This window comes from Dicentrarchus labrax, unplaced genomic scaffold (assembly GCF_905237075.1).
Source record: "Dicentrarchus labrax unplaced genomic scaffold, dlabrax2021, whole genome shotgun sequence".
In the NCBI taxonomy this organism is placed as follows: Eukaryota; Metazoa; Chordata; class Actinopteri; family Moronidae; genus Dicentrarchus; species Dicentrarchus labrax.
The window spans coordinates 8,218,014-8,239,677 of NW_026136704.1; the positions used below are offsets into that span (position 1 = coordinate 8,218,014).

At 40.2% G+C, this 21,664-nt stretch overlaps 1 protein-coding gene across 1 annotated transcript; it reads right to left on the reverse strand.

The window, feature by feature from the left end:
- Positions 1-4,087: 4,087 nt before the first annotated feature.
- alp3 (alkaline phosphatase 3) lies at positions 4,088-21,551 on the reverse strand. Its single transcript, XM_051398376.1, has 11 exons — positions 21,415-21,551; positions 18,634-18,750; positions 18,312-18,427; positions 17,621-17,795; positions 14,556-14,728; positions 14,295-14,435; positions 12,394-12,463; positions 10,127-10,261; positions 8,026-8,217; positions 5,217-5,333; positions 4,088-4,714 (listed from the first exon to the last, which is right to left on the reverse strand). Exons 1-11 carry the CDS (start codon positions 21,473-21,475, stop codon positions 4,398-4,400), a joined length of 1,614 nt encoding a protein of 537 aa, XP_051254336.1. The 5' UTR covers positions 21,476-21,551; the 3' UTR covers positions 4,088-4,397.
- Positions 21,552-21,664: the final 113 nt, after the last annotated feature.

Below are 21,664 nucleotides of genomic sequence, written 5' to 3' on the forward strand. Positions count from 1 at the left end.
CCTGGAATGGAATGAGACACCAAATCACACAACTTTCAAATAAACTGGGGGAAATGTGCAGCATTGCTCCTCACATCTTCAACACGTGGGAGGACAGACATTCGTCTCAATCTTATTTTTGCTCATGTAAGGCCTCTGATTTTACAGTTTAAAGAGCACAAGACTGTAATCTTCTGTACCTCCTCTTTCTCTGCAGTGCGCACTCAGCTCCCATTTCATAACACATCAAAGTTGCGGCAAAGCCACATGCAGCTTATGTAGCCCGACCAGCCCTGTATGTGCCACATGGCAATTTGTCTGGTGCTCTAGCGCCACCCAAAGGAAGCTGTAGTGCAGGCAGCTGCGGGAGCCACGGGAGTGCGGAGTGCCTGTTGCGCAGTACAGTGTGTGACTGCATAGCTGAGACTGTGCTGGAAGATGCAATTATCAGAGCCTCTCAGGGCACACTGTGTTTAGGCTGCATTATTTCATGCTCTCAGGAGTGCAAGAAAAAGGCTGCGAAAAATAAATATTCATGTTTGAAAAACAAATAACCTGAATGTACAGTTCACAACTGGCATGTTTTGGGAAATGTTTTTTTATTTATTTATTTTTTTATATATATATATATATATATATATATATATATATATATATATATATATATATATATATATATATACGTAGTTCAAAATGTCTATGTTTTGCATATAGTTGGTAATGGGCTCTCATTTCTAAATTTGCTGAGTAAAGTGTGCATCAGTTAAAGTCATATTATAAGCATATAAAAATAAATGACTGGGGAAGGAAACAGCTTTTAGACCAGTTTGACTCATATATTCAAATAATATTAGTAAAATATAAGAGAAGTCAAAACAAGACAAGTCAATTCCAACTAAAATCTACCTTTCTCGCTTTTCAGGCTTAAAAATGGCTGAGCATGAGAGTTAATTTCTCAATTTGGAAATAATAGTTTGATGGTAATAATAGCAGCTTTCAACCACATTTTACAACCTCCAGTAGATGGCGTTTGCTCTGAGTAAACCTCATCAACTAATAAAGACGAAGATGTGAGTGAAATGTCTGGGAAAAGCTAATGAGTTGTAAGAGAAAAGTATCAAAACTATATATAAAAAACAAACAGCAGTGTATTTCAATGTATGCACAGGGTGTACTCACTTCTAAATCCCCTATCAATGGATAAGGTGTAAGATGTACTTTCCTGTCGACCAGAAACCCCAGGTTGCAATGTCTGCAGGAGAAAAAATGTGTTCAACACCAGCCTGCCATCAAGCCAGCAGCCTCTCAGCTGAAGAACAAGCCACCAACAGCACAAATGGACCAATTGCTGGAGCCTGTCAAGCACAATGGTTTGTTAATGTAAAAGGCCTTTTGACCCCAGCTGAGAAAACTGGCTGTTCCCTGCTCCAGTGAGCCCAGAACAGCATGGAACATGAGGCCAACAAGGTCAAGGCCAGCAGTTAGATTGAAGCCTCCTGCCAGCAGACCAAACAGGGCTCTCAGTGCGGAGACTGCAGACTCGACTGTCTGGCTTCTCGGAGGAAAATCCAGTGAAGGAAAATGAGGACAAATGGCACTGGAGCAGAGAAACACAAGAGAAGAACAAAGTGACAGCTGTTTTGACCCAGGCTGAGAACCAACTGGAGAGCCACTGTCTCCAGTGGCAGGACGACATGTCCCTGTCCCCTCAGGGCTTCAAACCTGAGCCAGCGGGGACCTGGAGGTGAAGCAGCCAGTGTGGCAGATGAGCAGGAGAGCTGTGATGGACAGAAGTATTCAACTGGAGCAGATTGTGGAAAACAAATCAGAGATCTTTCATCTCTGTGAAGACAGTTCTAAGAACCTCATTTAGATTTAAGATTATTTTAATATTGTAAATACATCTTAGTTTTCTTTTCATTGTAATAACATGCTATATCTTTAGGGATGCTCGATATTGGCTTTTCTGCCGATATCCGATATTCCGATATTGTCCAACTCTCATTTTCCGATACCGATATCCACCGATACCGATATATGCAGGCTTTTTACAACAAAACTGTTAGATAACAACATAACATATCTCCTATTGTGGAATTAACACATTAATTCAGATTACATAGGTCTAATAAACATCATACAGAAACTGTTCTTGATGTTTTATCTGGATAGATAAAGGGTATATACATACATATGTCCAACAACCGACGTTAGCTCACGTTACGTTGTCTGTCTCTGAGAGTTTGATTGACAGCCTGGTGGTAGCAACTGCCCATGAGGGTGTTGTGGCGAATCAACACATGGCTCATTTGAATATTAAAATTAGCCATGAGTTGATAGGTCACCACACGAAAATGTAACCAATGAAATGACTTATTTTGACACAGATTTTTAGCCAATAAGTGTTAAACTAACGAGGTAATGTGTCAAAAGGCACAGGGCTAGAGGATGAATACATAAATGCAACATGGCTTTCCAAATGTAAACACTGTCTGTGCACAATAATAGTTAGCAACCAACCAGTCTGTGTAGTTGTTGTTGTTATACGTCATCTAGCGCGCAACGTCCCATGCTGCGTTCATGCAGGCTCGGAAATGCTGAAGCCTACAGAACAAACATCGGTTATAAAACCCGATACCGATAATTCCCGATATTACATTTTTGGTGGATATCGGCCGATAATATCGGAGGTCCAATATTATCGGACATCCCTAGATATCTTTTTTGTTTTATTTAGTTTTCATTCACTATAACATTGCCCTCCACCCTCTCACACCACCACACTATCCCCAAAGTTCCACAAACCCTTTTTGATCAGGACACAGTGAAAATGTCAGCAAATATGACAAAAAGTAATTTTTATAAATGTTACCTACTGCAGCTTTAATGAGAATACTCTTCTCTTCATGTATTTAGGATACTGCATGTCCAAGTAATGAGATCAAATGATGAAAGAGACTCTCAAAAAGGGTCACCGTTTCTGATCTTCCTACCTATAAATATAACTTCAATACTTGCACTCAAGTTGATCTATAAATGAGTTTTGACTGAACTTGTGTAAAAGATGAGAACGGGTCCATCATCTGAAACAAAAATTAAGGCTTCAGGCCATGCAGTCGGAATGAGTACAAGGAGAGTCAAAACCAGGCCCAATAAACTCCAAACCCCAACAGATGTCCAAAATAATTACCACAATCTGTCACCCAAGGATAAAAATAGGTGATCTTTATATATTTTGCATTATTAATGAACTACTGTAGTAATGTCATCAAACCCAGTCGCCTCTAACCTCAATTAGCACTGCGGATATTGGAAGAGAGGATCAAAGGAATCAGGAGTCATTTTGACACTCATCTTCTATCACAGGTGAGAAAATTATAGGTTTCTTTTTTAGTAAATTCCCGTTATTAGATGGCAAATATAGAAAGGTATTTAATCTTATAAATATAGTCTGATTTACAGTATGCTGTATTTGAAAATGTACATGTAGAAGTAATGTATGCTAGCAAGATCTTTCAAAGTGAAAATCAATGTATGTCAGCTTCCTGAAATGAACACCAAAATAAAAAATTCATCAAAATAAACAAAATCCAGCTATTTACGACCTGGAACTATTTCTTAGGGAGCGCTGTCACCAGGAGGTTGCTAGGCAACCAGCACAAACTCCTGATTTGTAGTGCTCAGATATTAAAGTGGTATATATATTCAGATCTCTGCAATAAAATGAATTTCCCAAACTATTCAAACTATTTATTTTAAATGTGTTATGACAATTGTATTCTGTAACACGTTGGCTATATTTAAACGTGAAACTTAATGCAGAAAATGGAAACTAGTCAATTTGTTGTTAAAACTCTCCAAAGAAAATCAAAGGAAATTTAATAAATGTCCCTTTATGGAGAAAGGACAAAGATATTCTCCCTTTCTACCTAAATAAACCATATAAAGAGCCACAGGATTAGCTGAGAAAATGCTGTTGTTTTCAGCCTTCATGAAAAATAGACTCAGTGAAAAATGCAGATCTGAGGTTTTTATATATTTTATGAAGGGACCATAAATACTGTTAGCATGTATAAATCAGTTTATATTGATAAAGTGACACACCAGCTTTCTATTCAAGGACTGCTTTATTGGTATGAGACAGATTCAATAAAGTGCCAAAGTAAAAATAAGATGAATTTACATTCAATAGATGTTGGAGTCAGTTTTCTCCTATTAACACATTTTGTAGCCAAGTTAAAAGCAGGCAAACTCGGTATCTTAGTTTGTGACTAAAATCTTGACAAGATGCTCTGCAAGAAGCCACATTGGCACATCCACCCTGCTGAAGTATTCCGCTCCTCTATGACCCTGACCTCTGACTTTCCTGATGTGACAAGTGGAGTGAGATCAATAGTGTTTGCTGAGAAAAAGGGACCTTACACCAGCACTGCAAGTGCCAGCAGCACACTGAGGAGGCTACCGAGTAAAGCTACTGAGCCACGAGCCACCCCAGCTGCGTTCCTGTCATTTGTGAAGGTGCTGTGAAGCACGGATGCTTCAGTTTGCCCCTGGCAGTGCCTCTGGTCGGCGCCCACGCAGGCAGCATAGGCCATGGCGTGGGCGATGTAGTTCTGCTCTTGGACGCCCTGGAAGAGGTGCCCCATGGGCCCACGGGCGAGCACTGCCACATCCTCTCCGCTGTGGGTGGCCGACTCTGTGGGGACAGCAGACAGCTGGACGTAGTCCTTAGTTTCTGGAGAATAGACAGAAATATTACATTGCATTAAATTGCCACTTTTGTCCAAAGCAATTTACAATAAGGAAGACCTTTAATACACACTTCTTCCATTTCCTACTTGAACTGTAATCTATTGATTTTTGTTGTCATATTACCTTGTCATTTTCTTTCTTGGTTTATAAAACAAATATTGCAAATTAAATTAAAAAAAAGAATGTCAGAGAACGAGAACGTACAACTGATTATATTATAAGGAAAGGTTATACTGTATTATAGGACATGGATCTAAACACAGTAGGGTAAAAATGTAAAGGTCATTCCAAATAGTTTTCTCATCCCCATTTGTTTCTGGTTTATTTGTTTCTGGCTTTGTCCTTGAACGCATTCAAGATAAAGAAAATAAAGCTATATGTTGCTGACTGGACCGGACTGACTTGAGGAGTGTTGTAACTGCTCGGGGAATTTGATAAAGTCTGTGATATTCTCGTGTGGACCAAAAAGAAATAATGAGTCTTACTAGTGTTGACATTGCGGATGTCTGGGCGCTTGCCGTTGGTGATTTTGTGTCCCGGTCCGTTGCCGTACATCAGCGTGGTGTAAGGCAACATGTCTGTAGCCCACAGGGGAGATTTACCTGGAACATACAGAAAGACCATGAAACAATATCTTTGATTTATCTTTTTCGTTTTTTCCTCTTTGCCTCAAAGTGGTAAACACATACACGCATGAATACACACACACACACACACACACACACACACAAGAGAAGGAGGGGTCTCTGGATCCCCAGGGTGATGCGCAAGGTCTACAGCTTGTTGAGTATCTCAGTTTCTCTCCAGATGAGCCATTAGCCTGGCGAGTCTCCTCGCTGATGAAGAGCTCAGAGTTTCACAAGCACATTAATCACTGCTGCACCGCTGGGAGGAAGAGGAGGAGGAGGAGGAGGAGGGTAAAATAAGGATACGACAGGAATAAGAGAGTAGAAAGGTGGGAACAGCATGACAAAAGACAAGTGCTCAATCAATACAGGCTTTGAAGGCTCACACAGAGATATGTTTGTGGGCTGAATCTTTAAAAGTTAAAATCGTCATGCCAGGATGTTATTCTGGGCAGCGTGGTAATGCCTCTGAAACAGCATTTAGACTTTTACAAGATAGTAAAATTGCTTGTACATACCTGGTCGAAAGTCAACCATGGTTCCAAATGGGCGAGATTTAGGAAGTGTCAAGTTAACCCTTGTATGGTATTCGGGTCAAATTGAGGAAAAATTGTATAGGTATACATTTTTTTCTACCTGAAACTGAAGCTTATTTTCTTTGATAAACATGTACAAACAGAAAAAAACAAAACAAATTGAGCACACATGCTACTATACCCCACACATTTACGTCCCTCATATGATCTTCGGGTCAGTTTGACCCGCATACACACACACACACACACACACACACACACACACACACACACACACACACACACACACACACACACACAGATAATGTTACATTATTATAATCTAAGTACAGAGAAGCTGTTTGCTCTCACTATCCCGCACTCTTTACCACCTGTCATGTGTCCACCTGCAAACCCCTTTTTTACATTTTCTCGCACTATATGCCTTGCAACTGCACATCAAGGGGGTTGGACAAAAGAGATAAATACCTCTACATCACAGAATCTTCCACCCTCAGTATGACCATCAGAATACTATTCTATATATATACGTACATACCTATATTCTATATATTCTGGTTCTGAAAGTGAATTTGAAGATGGCCTTCACTCGGAATGTGCACCACAAGGAACAACACAACCGGCTGCTGGAGAAGCCCAAGAGCCAGCCACTGGAAGAGCCCCACATACATATTTGTCTAAGAATCGACAGATTGAATGGTCTTCCTTCATTTTTTCCAAGATAAGCATAATTTATGACAACCAAGTATAGTGGATTTTTAACATCAATTATAACCTTATGGCAAAAAAACTAATCACACTTCCATTGTTAATTGTGTTCTGGTAGAGACTGATTGCAATCATTAAACATGTACTTTATCTCAATTGTTTGAAATCAAGATAAAGACAATATATGTTAATGGTTTATGAAGTAAAATTTATTTCAGAATTGTTTTTAAAATGACCCGAGGGATACCAGAGAGTCCCAAAAGTGAAGACAATACAAGGGTAAATACTCACTGGCTACCTACAGGTGTTACCCACTTACATGGAGTAAGGGGTAACAAATTCAGTGTTTAGGAGGGACCTAGAAATAAATAATACTGCAAGTACTTCAATTAGCCAGTATACATTAAAGCTTCAGGGCACAGGCAGGGAACCAAAAGGCTTAGCCTATATTTCCTTTCACAATAGCTATGTATTGAATAGGAATGTGTGGCACAAGATTGTTCTTTAATGTCAGTTCTGATTGAACATAGCATGATTGTTTTCATAGCTACAGCTAAAGAGGTGCACCCTTTCTAATGCTTAGCCGGATGATTGAAAACAGAAGCATATAAATGGAATTCAGCCACCATTCATTTTATTATTTACACCCATGCTTTTCCAACATTGACATAAACCAATAAATTAGTTTAACCCTTAATAACTTCTGTTCCTGCATAGGGTAGGTTTAGCTGGGGTTTTAAGCCTTCCAGGTAAAGGAGAGGGTGAGTGTGATGGAGAGGAGAAAGGGAGTTGAAGTAACACAGTTAAGGAGCAAGTAAGAGAGATGCTCCAAAGGGAGATTAACAGGCGAGAAAGACTGACAGAACTAGTAGAACTTAAGAGAGAATAATGTAAAGGGAGAGAGAGGCGTCAGTGACGATGGTCAGAGACAGGCACAGGGGAAGAGAGACAAGGAGAAAGCGAGGGACTGAAATAGAAAGGCGAGGGAGACAAAGGCAGCCAGCTATATGTGTTTACCCGGGCTGTAATTGCAGGGGAGAGAAAGCAGAGGAAATGTCAAGCTGCTGGTGGCAGAGGCACACTGAAGCTGAGAGGAAGCAGGCATTACACACACACAATGACACACACACACACACACACACACACACACACACACACACACACACACACACACACACACACACACACAAAACAACAAGCAGAAAATGCCACCTTGGGTGTCTATTGTCAGGGGATATAAACACACCTGGAGGGGGGAATGAATGGATGGAGCAAAGGATGGAGGGAAGAAAGGAGGAATATGGGAGGAATTTTCCAAGGGGGTTGAACTGGTTCAACCAGGCTGGAGTCAAATCAATATAATACATTCTAAAAAAATTAGATGACAACAACCTTTAGAAGAAGTAACTGAATAAAGGAATTACCCAGAATGCTCTGCCCTCGGAATGGGTATCCATTGAAGGTAACAGGGTGGGAGTGGTCAGCCATCACTATAGTGAGAGTTTCCTGCTCTTTGGTGAGTTCAAGGCCCTTGGCAATGGCGTAGTCGAAAGCAACCGTCTCATGGAGCGCCATGAACGCCCGGCCAGCATGGTGAGCCTGGTCAATACGCCCACCTGACCACAGAGAGAGGAAGGGGTTAATGAGCAGAGCTGTCTGAGTAATGGCTTCTGCTACTGCTTCGTACTTTAAGTGACAAAGAGGACATTTGATTTTTCCCCTTAAAACGAGAAAAAGTGTTTTTTTTAATTTCACAGTGACAGTTTAATTAAACTACAGACCACTGATTCATTTTCTCATTTGTCAGGGTTTAATTAGGCTGACTCATTAAGACAAAGATTTATTTTACTCAGAAGTAAAACATTTATAAAGAAAACAATGTGATTAAGCTACTTGGTCCAGCAAATAGTAAACATGGTGGAGCTGCAGACCTTGGATATGACTTCTGTGAAAGACTTGATTTGAGATTTAAAAGAACATTCGAGGTCAAAGAATTACAATTAAATAAGCAGACAGAGCTTTTAATAGCCACACATCGTTAATGTTTAATTGTTAATCCTATATATTAAAAGAACATTGTCTTAGTTAGGCAAAAAACCAAAAATACTGTTGAAGAAATAGTTTTAAAACCAGCTGTTTTAATTGGAAACATGCAGAGACCTAAAAAACGTGCAACTGATTAGCAATTTTCGGAGGACATCTGATCTAACTTTGACTTGTCCTTACAGACTTGAGACTTATCTTGAGACCTTCTATTATAGGTCTTAAGATTTAACTTTGAACCTATTGTCTGGAGTGACTTGAAATTTGACATGGACTATTTTGAAATGTCTTGTCATTTGACTTGGACTTGATTTGTATGCATTTACTTGTCTCAAACTTGTCTCTAATGACTTGTGACTTGACTTTAACAACTTAGGACATTACTCAACTACTAAGTTGCCTCAGACTTCTCTTGACTTGAGACTTGAACATGCCTTGAATAACTTGACTGACTTGTCTCAGGTAACTTTAGACTTGACTTGAGGTTTGCTAGACCTACTTTAGATAAGTCTCAGATGACTTGTGACTTTTCTCGAAAGTTTGATAAATCGCTGAGGGAAACAGTGAATTGTAATTTTAGGAGCTAACAACATTATCAGAAAACACCCTTGCCGGGTGTAACGATGCATAAATATACAGCAGATTGTAGATTCCAAAATTGAGCCTTCAGGATAAATTAAAATTGCAATGCATTTCTAGTCACATTGTTAGAGGTGAGCAGACTGAAAAATATCTCTTGGAATAAAACATAAATTGGGGAAGGGGACCCACAGAAGAGAATTTCTTGCTGTTGGATTAAGCTCATGTAATGTTTTTTCTTTAGCGCATTCTTCCGTTCCCATCCTCTCCACCAGCCGTATTGGGAAGTGAGGTAGACTCCAGTTAATAAGTTGTGGGCTGTCAGTGATTGGGTGCACCATATGCCTGCTTCTATTTATACATTTGCCTGTTATTTTAAAGTCATTGTGAAGACACTCGGTAGCACTATGGAGTCCCCAGGCGGCTGCCTCAGATTAAAGGAGAGATGGATGAGGGGGCCGGTGAGGCAGCCGTGTGGAACAGAAGCCCGTCAGCCAACCACACTCGGCTATAGCACACACTGCGGCAAACTCATAGAGCTGTATGCAGAATCAATGTCAAATCAACAGATCCACTGCAGGTACGCACTGTTCTCTAACGTGCTGTATTGTGGAGGTTGCTGCTACGACAGATAGCAGGACGATCACTTCAAACGAATTCCACATCAGTGCTGAAGTGGCTATAATATAAATGTAAACACATATTGATGTTTGAGCAAACCACAACAATTACTAGTGTAGTCATTTAATTGCCACTTGGCCCTTTGGGATTGTAACAGGATCAATAATTCAATTGATCAGCCGAGAACAGCCACATGTTTTTTCACGTGTTAGCAGAACCGTCACCTCTCTAGGGATTTTGATAGATTAAGTGGTGGAAGGTGGGTGAAGCTGTTGTCCTCACCCTCCACTAGCAGGAAGAAGCCTTTAGGGTTTTTCTGGAGGATGCGGATGGCCTTTTCTGTGGTCTCGACAATGGACGGGTCCATGTTTGGGTCCCTCTCCGCCTCAAAGCGCAGGTCACCCGGTTCAAACAGAGCTGAGGGGAGAGAAGGAGCGATCAAATAAATAGATGCAACAGTGTTTTTTCATGTAAAAATACAGTGTGTCGGTTTTATCAGCCCACAGTGGAGGTGCTGCAGAAAGGAAAGTCCCATCTTCCTCCTACTAATACTACTATTTTCAGCACACAGGAAGTGATACACCACAGTGTACGGGTAAAATCCAAGTCTCTACAGTGGCAAGGGAGCACTCAGTCCAGAAAAAGCATGATGACTGAATCTCTACATTTCCTCCACACCATCACACATCACAGAGAAGACACTGTACTTCTGTTCACTCCCTGCAGCAAAAGATTCACACATTTCCCTCAGTAGTTGGCAGAGACCAAAAATCTCTTACATTCAGCAGGTGGCCAGAACCACTGTTTCAGCTAAGTTTAGAAGTCTATTTATTACAGATATAACACAGATATCTGGACCCCAAGTAACCAATCTCAAGGAAGGCTGTAGGTTTGGTTTATCAAAACAGGAAAGATAAGATTAGATATGCCAAGTTAAAGGGGAGCTTTCTTGTATGCAAACAAAAGTTATGAGCATTATTCACTGTTACTCATCAAAATGCATACTATGTATCCTTGAGGTCTACCAAAGCTGTTGCAGGGGAATGCTTTTCCCTTCCTTATAAAACATTTGCAAGCCAATTTTGAAGTATTTTAATTCCTGATTTTTTTTACATACATCTTTACTAGCTTGAAGTCTTCCAGTTGGCATGTTTGTTGGTCTCTCAGGAGAATAATGTGAAACCATTGGCAGGACTGTGTATTGTGTCACCCACATGTGCCTCCTCGTGCGCATGCACAAGACAAACAAAATGGGGACCCACTCATAAAAATAAAATAAAACATTATAGAATACAGAATTACATCATATATATATATATATATATAATGGAGGCCAAGAAGAAGAAATACTATGATTTGATGAACATTAGGACATGGCCACTTTTTTCTGCTGTCAGTTTATGTGGAGTTGCTTCACAAGATAAAGTTACAGATTAAAAAAAATTAACTGTTGTGCATTATGATTGGTTTCTAGTCATAATGCTTGTTAAGATAACTGGCTGCTAGCTCCAGCTTCAAACATTGGAATGGCAAGAAGGCATTAAGGGTATTTCCCAAAATGTGGAATGATAAATTTTACTAGGAAAGTATGGTGAAGCTGAAGCGTTGTTGTTATGGTTACCCTCAGTTAAAGCTGCAGTTAGTAACTTTTCTAAAACGTTTTGTCATATTTGCAGAAACTTTACTATATCCTGACAGTAGTATATAGGACAAATAAACACAAAAAACACAAAAACAAATCAGGTTCCTTTGGCTCTAGTGCTCCTAATGGCATTTGCAAGAATCCACCAGGCCTGAATGCAAACAACCAATCAGAGCCAAGAAAAATGGAAAGACGCTTTGAGTAGGTGGCTTGAAGATAGCGGATTGTCTGCATTTGACAACCTGGGAATGAGCTTCTGCAATCAAATATCTTTCTTGGCTCTGATTGGTTGTTTTCATTGAGGCATGGTGGATTCTCGCAAATACCGTTAGGAGCACTAGGAGGAACCAGAGGAACCTGATTTTTCACAGATTATCTGTCTCATGTACTTTTGTCAGGATGTAGTAAATGTTCCAGTATGACAAAAGGTTATTTTCATAAACGTTACCTCCTGCAGCTTTAAATATACTGCATGCACGAACTAGGAACGGGAGAGAGAGTTTGACTATACGATGAACACATTATTCTAAATTATTTAAAGGGTACCCATATAGTCACTTTACATACTATGAATACAACAATCATAGTAATATGACAAGAGGAGCTAAATGTTGATGTAATCATCTGTGTGTACTGACCACAGTCTCACGCTGTGAATGTTTTTGCACTTTGTTGAAAACATTATGTAGGTCAGCTTTAGTAGTTTGAGTACTTGAACATAGTATATTCATGACTAACAATAATACAAGATGAAATGAGGAACCTAGTGCCTGGTGAGTCAACCAAGGACACTACAGGCCTACTGATGTTGTGTTCTTCAAGGGCTTGATGGGGATGTTCTGCCTTTATGTATCGTTCAGCTCTGCTTGAAAGCAGAGAGGGCAAAGAGTAAAAAAAAAAAACTCACCCATGAGGTAGTCCGTGGTTTCAGGGTCAACAGCATCAAAATCTGTTTTATTCCACACATAGTGGGCTACCTGTGTGACACACAGAACACACACAGAACACACTGAGTAGGAGGAAGAGTAAAAGTGCTTTGAGTCACCAGGTGAACTTTGCTTCATGAGTCACAAACAGTTTTCTCATCTGACAGTGTTGAAGCTGTGAATTCATGTGTAGCAATTCCAAACAAATCAATGTAGTGTTTTGTCAAATCATTTGATACACTGATGTCAATGCTGTAGACAAGCAGCGAGTTTTACACTCTATAAGCAACTTCTGCTGTTCTTCTCTTGTTCTTCTGGGTGATAATATTGATTACATATATTGTAATTATGCCTAAATGTGGTAACAATTTCTGGATAACGAAGTAGAAAAAGCACATTTCATTAAGAGTCAAAAAAGTGTGGTAGACAACAGCAACTTTCCATGCATAGATAAAATTTTAACCAAATGTCCAGAAAATGTGCAAAAGAAAATGGAAATTAAACTGGATTTCCATTGAGTTTGGTGCATCGACATAAACAGTTGGTGGCGCTAATTCTCCAGCCAGGTCACACACACACACACACACACACACACACACAGATCAGACGTTTTTGTTTGCCACAATTTTTTGTCTCTTCAGTGGAGCGGACGTTTCAGTGGACATTTTTATATCACATGCTTCACATACGTCATCATTTATTCACATTAATAGTTGCATTTTGTTCTTATCAATACCTTTCCACATCAAACAAGCATTAAAATATTTCTACTCCATTTTTACGTGCATAAAAACAAATGTTGAACCACTACAGTTCCACAGTAGCTCAGAAGGGACAAACCAAACACTGGCTGTAGATAAGGACGTTTGCATGTTTTTTAGTGTTTCGCAGCCACCGTAGTTTCTCCCTCGCATTTGCAAAGGAAGGGTGAAGTGAGTGAGTTTGAATCTGAAACTACACCACTAGATGCCACTGAATTCTACACACTGGTCCTTTAATGTTTCTTCCTGGAACAGAATCCATGTAATTTCATGTAATATACAGACCTTGCTGCAGTTTTCCTTTCCTATTTCTTTGGTGCAAAATAGATCCCATAAAAATTGGCTGCAGGATGTGAGGACTGTGTGCCACTGCACTCTCATAGGTTCTGATCACTAGAAAATCTGCCGCCAGAGGGAACCTCCAGCCAGCTTATGACTTATCACTGACTCCATCTGTTCCTAACATATATATATATATATATATATATATATATATATACAGCTGTTAATGTTTATGGTGGCTGAGTTTGCCTTTCATGTCTGCATCAACCAGAGAACATTTATCTTAGTTTTGTTTTTTAATCACTCACTCCTTGTATTCTTATAGTCACAGGCAGATTTAGTCACAAACCTCAGCAGGAAAATCTGAAAGCTATCTGCTACTAATAATATTATTAATATTAAATGTCACGCCAAAATGACATCATTTAGTGGTATATAGCATATTAAAAAACGAATTGATTACACTTAAATTGCAGAGTTTGTGTCATACAGCAATGCTTGTATTGCTTCTAATACAGCCCCATTGAGAAGATCAATTACACAACAACACATCACCACTAATACTATAGTACACTGTTACATCACAGTTGGGGCGGGGCCAGAAGTTCCCACACTAGATGGCAGCAGAAGCGGAGCTTTTTCTCTGGATGTCTTTGAGTCAGAGACCCTACACCATGAAAAAATGAAAATGTACTGGCTCTGTAAGTGTTTTGATTTCACACCTTGCTGCCCTTCAGTTCCCATTAGTCTGTAATTTTGCAACGTCCCTTTTTATCTGAATCTCCTCACTGAAGCTGTTGCTATAATTAAGGCTGTTTTATTGGTCACAGAAGTGTTACCTTTCCAATTTTCATGCTCTGCCACTCATTGATGAGGTTGCGTCCATCCTTTCTTTTGCCCCTGGAGGAGTAATCCCTGGGGTATTCTGGGTCCTTAGTGCCCTTAGGGGTCATATACTTTCTACCTCCACCAATGATCACCTGGAAAAACATTCACAGGCACAAACGCATACATTTAAATGTAATTTAACTATTCTGAAACACAATCCAATTGTTTCAAGCTGATGATATGAGAATGGACTGAGTTAGGGAGAAGCTCACATCTATGTCTGTGTTTTTGAGGAGCTGGGAGGCGATGTCGGTGCAGCCGTCCCTCTTGGCAGCATCAGGCATGTCAGCATCACTGTACCACTTCCTGCTGGCACTGTGAGCGTAGCTGGTTGCTGGGGTGGCATGCTGCACCCGCGTTGTTGTTACGATGCCGACAGACTTGCCTACAAGATCAATTTGTGTAAAATATGAACAGGTCTCAGGCTGAAGTCTGAGCAGCTGGCAGTGTGGTGGTTGAGCCATTAATCAACAACTTTCTTAACCCCTGCAGATATTGTATGACCATGTTGAGGTATGGGGTAGCAAATATACTGCTCCCTTTAACCACCTTGATACACAGCATTGCTCTTTAAAGCCCCCCAGTGACAGAATATATATACAGAAAACACTGTGGCAGCCAGCAATGCACTACTGGAAGCAACATACAGACTGCACAGACCTTCACCACGATTGTATGATTGACCATAAACATCTTTAAATGTATAATGTGAAATATGTTATGATCAAATTAAAATCTAGACATGTTGTACTGCATACTGTACAGACATATACAGTATATTCTTTATCTGTTTGTTCCAACACTAAAGCAATGGTTATATAATGCTACTGAGTAAACATTCAAACCCATCATCAACCATAGCCTCTGGGAATTTGTGATGCATTTTCACATTTTGTTGGCATTTTACGGACAAAATGAAGAAAATGATGGTAAATTTATCCAACAAAAAATTAGGCTAATTGATTCAAAATTCAAATTTTGCAGCATTTCAACAAAGAAATGATATTACCTTTTCAGTTTTCATTTTAACATTTAATTGGAGTTTATTCAGAAGAATTGTGAGGAAACAAGGTTTTTGTTTATTCTGTCCCATCTTCTGAATCATCTTGTGACACATCAGATTTATTCTGCAACCCCTAGGGGTCCTGGCCCCCAGACTGGGAACATCTGGTTTAAATGGTCCTTTTTGCAACACAGATTTTGTTAGTAGAACAATTTGAGGACTTTGCTGTAAATACTAAAAAAACTTCCTTGTACAATGTAACACACACACACACACACACACACACACACACACACACACACACACACACACACACACACACACTTTCTTCCCAGAGCTGTGCTGAGGTCAGGGCCATGGCGAGCTGTGTGTGTGTTATGAGATATTTATGGCCGTTGATAATATGGGAACATGATAAGAGTCAAGGTGCTTCCCTGTGCAGCACATTATCCTGCAGTGCAACCTGCGGCCGCAGGCTGCTGTTGCCCCCAGCTCCCCAGTGGCCCTTGTAATGCTCTGACAGGGCACTGCAGCTCACAGCAGCGCATTCAGCTGTAAAATCAGGTTTTGCTGAGGCCATATAAGACCTCGGAGGGATATTCTTTTGTCAGGAGCCTAAACTTAAGTATGACATGGCAAAGCTGTGTCGGGTATCTGCCTGCTCCTTGACAAAGAGTCACAAAATCCCATTTGTTGCTTCAATCACGGCACCGTTTGAAGACATCCTGCATTATCATCCCCTCACTGTTGTCTCAAAAAATTGCCACTATCATTAGTAACAGCTGTTGTATTAGTTCAGTCTTTACAATGGATTTGATAAGTTTGGCATTTACAGTATAATGGGCTGACTGGTCAAACAATGAATTAACAAATACATTCTGTTTCTGCTGGAAAAACTGAGATACTTCCATAAATAATTCCTTTAAACCTCTTCTATACACATATTTATTATCTTGTATCATGTAAACATTATGGTAATGTTTTTACCCAGTATTCCTCTGCTGTACTACCAACTGGTATGAATATTGTAACTGTATAAGGCACACAGATGACATTTTCCACCAAAGGTTGGTTACTTTAACCAAAATGTATTCATCTAATTTTTTATTTTTTGGCCCAACCAGTCAATCAGTCAGTAGTGAGGGATGTATCCATCCCGGTGAAGCTGGAGTGGTTTTAAGGAGCAGTTTTTCACACCAATTAAATACGTTGATTTAGGAGTTTTTTTTTATTTCTTTGGCTAACAAACTATACAGCTGTGTTGAACTCATCCACATTTGTCGCCATTTTTGTGGACATTTTTTCGGGCTTTGGCAAAGAAATTTCGCTTACAAAGCTCTGATTGGCTCAACCATGTTTTGGACTGGAGAAACAGCCTTCAGTGAGCACATCAGACTTCTTTAAATCAATAAAACAGGAGTTGTGGGCAGTAATTCAGAGGTCTGGAAAACAGGCTGAAGTGCCATCATTCAAACTCTTAATGGCTAGCAGTCTTGCTGTCCCTACCCCTTGCCTTATTTCATTTTATTTTTTGTAATATCACACTGGGGGACCGTTCCGAATGACTTGTTCGAATAGTGCAATGTCCATCAAAGTGGGGAGGGAAAATGAGTAAGCCCTTGCTTCCTCAATTAAATATATAATTATAAAAGGGTATATAAAATATAAATGAAACCATAATAGGATGGTATACATTCTTTCATTTCTTTATTTAAAGGCACACTCTGCAAGATTTTTACCTTAATATAACAGCTTCGAAGTCATTTCGATGGTAAACGAACTTAGTAGTAGTAGTATAGTGAATCATCCCGATAGCAAAGCAGGAGAGGGACGCCGCTGGCAGAACCAGCAATGCAAGTCTGAAAGGTGGCGCCCCGCCAAATCTCGCGAGAATCACAAATTGCTTTACGGCGTGACGTCACATACATCAGCGACATAAGAAGCAGCCTCAATGGAAGACACTAGCAGGCATTCACTGAGACGTTACCTGGCCAGTAGACATCTCCGGAGTCTATCTTTGCCTGTTCGATATCCGACGCTTCCATCCTACTGAACATGTACCGGTATACAGGGGGGAGGGGATCAGGCCGTGAGTGCAGAGACGCAGAGCCGTATATAGAGACGGCTCTGGTGAGTGGTATTTACGACAATTAACGTTAAACACAAGTACTCCGCAGCGACACTAGGGGGAGCTGTTTGACAAAACCGGAAAACTGCATAGTATGCCTTTAAACGCTTTCTTTTTTTTTTTGCATTGCACTGTGGAGGGCTTACCAGCATCTTTGGCCCACTTCAGGATAGAGGTGACCTCGTTGCCCTTCTGGGACTTGCAGACGCCATTGCGGGCCGCGGCACTGACTCCGATGACGTTCAGGTTGGTTTTCACTCCACACAGATACGCTGTGGCTGTGGCTGCACTGTCTGGAATCTGGAAGTCCACACTGTAGGTCTGGACAATACACACACAAACACACATCACCATATTGATGATACATATGTGTGATTCTAGTGAATATACGTTGCACATGTACTTGACTACTAAAGATGGATTCTTGTAGAGCATAGCTATACAAATGTGGTGTTTTTGTTCTCTCCTGGCATTTTTAGATGCTCTGTGAGCTGTAGGTGACTCACTCACAGGATCACGATTAGCTAGGCGTGTTCCAATATGTTGTTTACATGTGATTCCAATGACGCTTGAAATTCAGCATGAGGCAGTGAAAGGCAGAATGGATGAAGATGGAAAGAGGAAAGCCTGTATTGTACTAGTTAGAGTTTACGCATTTTGTGGTCCCAGTCAGCATGTGTGTGAAATCTGGAATCACCCAAATTCTTGGCTATAAAAGGTCACAGTGACCTTGACCTTTGACCTCTGACCATCGAATTCTAATTAGTTCATCCTTGAGTCCAAGTGTTTGAGTGTTTGTGTGTGTGTGTGTGTGTGTGTGTGTGTATGTGTGTGTACCTTAGCTAGTCCAACATTAGGGAAGGTGTCCATGGTCATCACTGTCTCTTCACCAGTCTGGTTCTGCAGCTGACCCTTGAGGATACGAGCTGCAGTGTAGGTTGTGATTCCCATGCCTGATGCACACATAACACACACGCACACACACATCTTCTATTCATTTCAGCCTTGATAACTTCTCATAACTCATACCTTCCTCTGCCATAGTTGTAAAACAAATAGGTCAGACACTAAATCCTGATTCTGCTCATCTTACCTTTTCTGCCAGCAAAGAGTGTTTAGTGTTATTAGCAGGAGAAAATGACAGTGTTGCGTAACCTACCATCTCCAAGGAAAAACAGGATGTTTTTGGCCACATTGGTGTTGAGCTTCCTGTCCAGCACTGACTGCAAAGTCTTCTGGGCCTGTGACCTCCAGAACTCTGGGTTCTCCTCCTCAACTATAGGCAAACACACAGATCAGACTGATTTTGGTAAAAAAAAAAAAATATATAAAAAATATGGTTTCATTGGTGCAAATTGTGGAACTGCTGATTTTTAAAACTCATATATATCAGTCAAACCATGCTTTGGGGAAAGGTTTGTAGGTTTTATCATGTAATAAAGATGAGCAACTACAGCTGCAGATTATAGCTCAACATGGGCTTTTAGGTAATAATGTATCACACTAACCTTTCTTTGATCTTCAATCTGGTATCTGATACAGAGAGTCAAAGAGCTGTGCATACTGTAGAGATCAATGTGAGCAGAAATAAAAAAAACACTCAAGTGCTCTTTGTTCAGGCCTTTTGGGACTCAAATATCTGTGTATTATCCTGTTTGTTTGTAGCTGTCATACCTCACTCACATGCTCTTTATCAACTTTCTGTGCTGTAACAGGTAGTTTGATACGGTAGTCCACTAACAAGCAATAAATGCTGATAGCAGCCAGTTGCACAACTCCACAAGTCCTGAGTGTGCTGGTTTGAAAAGTTTGGAAGCCCCTTTCAGAACCAGCGGGTAGGAAAGTGTACAAAAAGAGTAAATTGTTGTAAAGGATCAAAGGAAAGGGGGAAGCTGAAGAAGCATTAAGGAGAAGAAGGGAAGACTGAAAGGAGGTTAAAAACAGAGGGCAACATGAGCGGAGAAAGTGAGCCCTGAATGGGTGGTGATTAAGTTTTAAAACAGCACACAGAAAAATAGAACAGAAGTCTAACTTCAGGGTAAAAAGGTCAGGATCATATATCAAGCTCAACATTTTCAGGCCTTTGTGATCTGCCGGTTTTTGTGTAAGCAAGAAAAGGAGGGAGAACTAGAATGTATGTTTGATTTATGTGTGTTCGCTGCTGAAACTCTGCAGTTGAAACACATCTACATCCACATACCTAAACGACTGAACAGAAAGATTGCCAATGGTACTCAAAAAGACATACTGTGAAACTTAAATTAAGTTCTTTAGGTGTATTAAACATCTTAAAGCCCACCGAGTCACCCACTTGAACGAGTTCTAAGCTGCTTGGATCACCTTCACAAATATAAATGTTTAAACTTTTGTCAATATGGACTACACATTGTTAGATCGGTTATATTCTCCACAATTTAATCGTTCAGTTCATTTTACAGAAACCGTAACCATTTTATGGAAATTTGTAACTAATATGGGCGGCTGTGGCTCAGAGGCAGAGCGGGTTGTTCCTTAATCGGAAGGTTGTGGGTTCAATCCCCGGCTCCTGGTGCCTGATGTCGAAGTATCCTTGAGCAAGATACTGAACCCCAAATTGCTCCCGATGCCGTGCATCGGTGTGTGAATTTGTATGAATGAGTTAGTTTCTGTTCAATGGACTTTGCCATCACTGTGTGAATGTGTGTGTGAAAGGGTGAATGTGGCACGTAGTGAGTGGTCGGAAGACTAGAAAGGCGCTATACAAATACAGGTCCATTTACCATTCCATATGTTATTCGATTTTTATTTTTATACATTTAATATTCTGGATTAAATGAACAATTTGATAGTATTTCCCATCTTTGCTGAGCAAGAGTTTTGCACAAAAGGAGTTAAAGGCCTGTCCCATATAGACACCAAATAAAGGCAGTTTGAGTTCAGTTATTTTATTTGAAATTTTACGGTATATGACCATTGGAGAGTACGACTAGCGACAGGACATTTGTCCTTACACAATTGACCTATACGGCAGGTTTTCTGTTGACTTGACTGGTTTAAATACTAAAAACGGGTGAAGTTGTTGTTGAAGTGGCTGCTGAAGTGGTGCTGAAAGAAGGTTAATGTGTTGCCTGAAGTGCAGCCAACTGTATACATTGAAAGCTGTTGGAGTAAATTGTGCATGAACAGTGGAAGTTGAGATAGAAGAGCTGGAGAAGTGTTCTTTTGTTGCTATTGTTCAAAGGTGGAGATCGAAGACCTGACAGGGTTTAAAGTATCCATCGATGTGTAAGCAGTTGAATAAGAGATGAAAACAGCTGAAATGTCACTTGTTTATTAACCACAGAAAGCAGTTGAGTTGTCAGTTGAGGAGCAAGTGGTTAAAGTAGCTGTAATTTCAGTTCAAGAGGAAGCACTGTGTGCACCGTAGGCAGTGGAAATGTCAGATTAAGTGTAAGAAGAATATTCAGTTCAAGTGTCAGTTGACGTTTAACTAGTGAAAGCAGTCAGTTAATCAGACATAGAGACACACGATATAAAATGTGAACTGAGCTCATGGAAAAACTGGGTAGGTATGAAAACGCTGAACTAATATGATTAAGTACAGTTGGTGATAATGGGTTAAAGTTTAAAGCTGAAAGTATGACTGAGTTTAGAGGAGTCGGCAAGATTCAAAATGGGCGAAATGTCCAGGGTTTGAGCTTTCAAAGCAGAAAAAAAAGAACAGAATATTTCAAAAAGTAAAAAAGTTTGCAAACATCTGAACAGAAGCACAGATCCTAAATGAGATGAACATTTTTAGGTTTGATTTAAGTTTCCAGAGGTAAGGTTGGAACGTTGGAACCTCCCAAAAAAGCACGAAGTAGCTCAACAATAATAATAATAAAATAAATAAATAAATAAATAAATAAATAAAGACATATATACACGTCTAAGAGTGGGCATCGATTGATTTTTGTCTTACCTTTGGCACTAGACGATCCAAATGCAAGCAGAGCCAAGATGGCCACTCTTGTCAACTCCATGGTCGCGTTGAGGCTGGAGAAGCGCTCCTCTAACCTTCCCAAAGATCCTCTCCTCGACTGAAATAAGGCTAGTCTCCAATCACACCAGCTGCCAATCACCTTTAACAGCATGTCATAAATGCATAATGACCCATAGGCCTTTGGCAAATTTATGACCTCTGACTGAAAAGACTGTGTTGTGGTTGGATT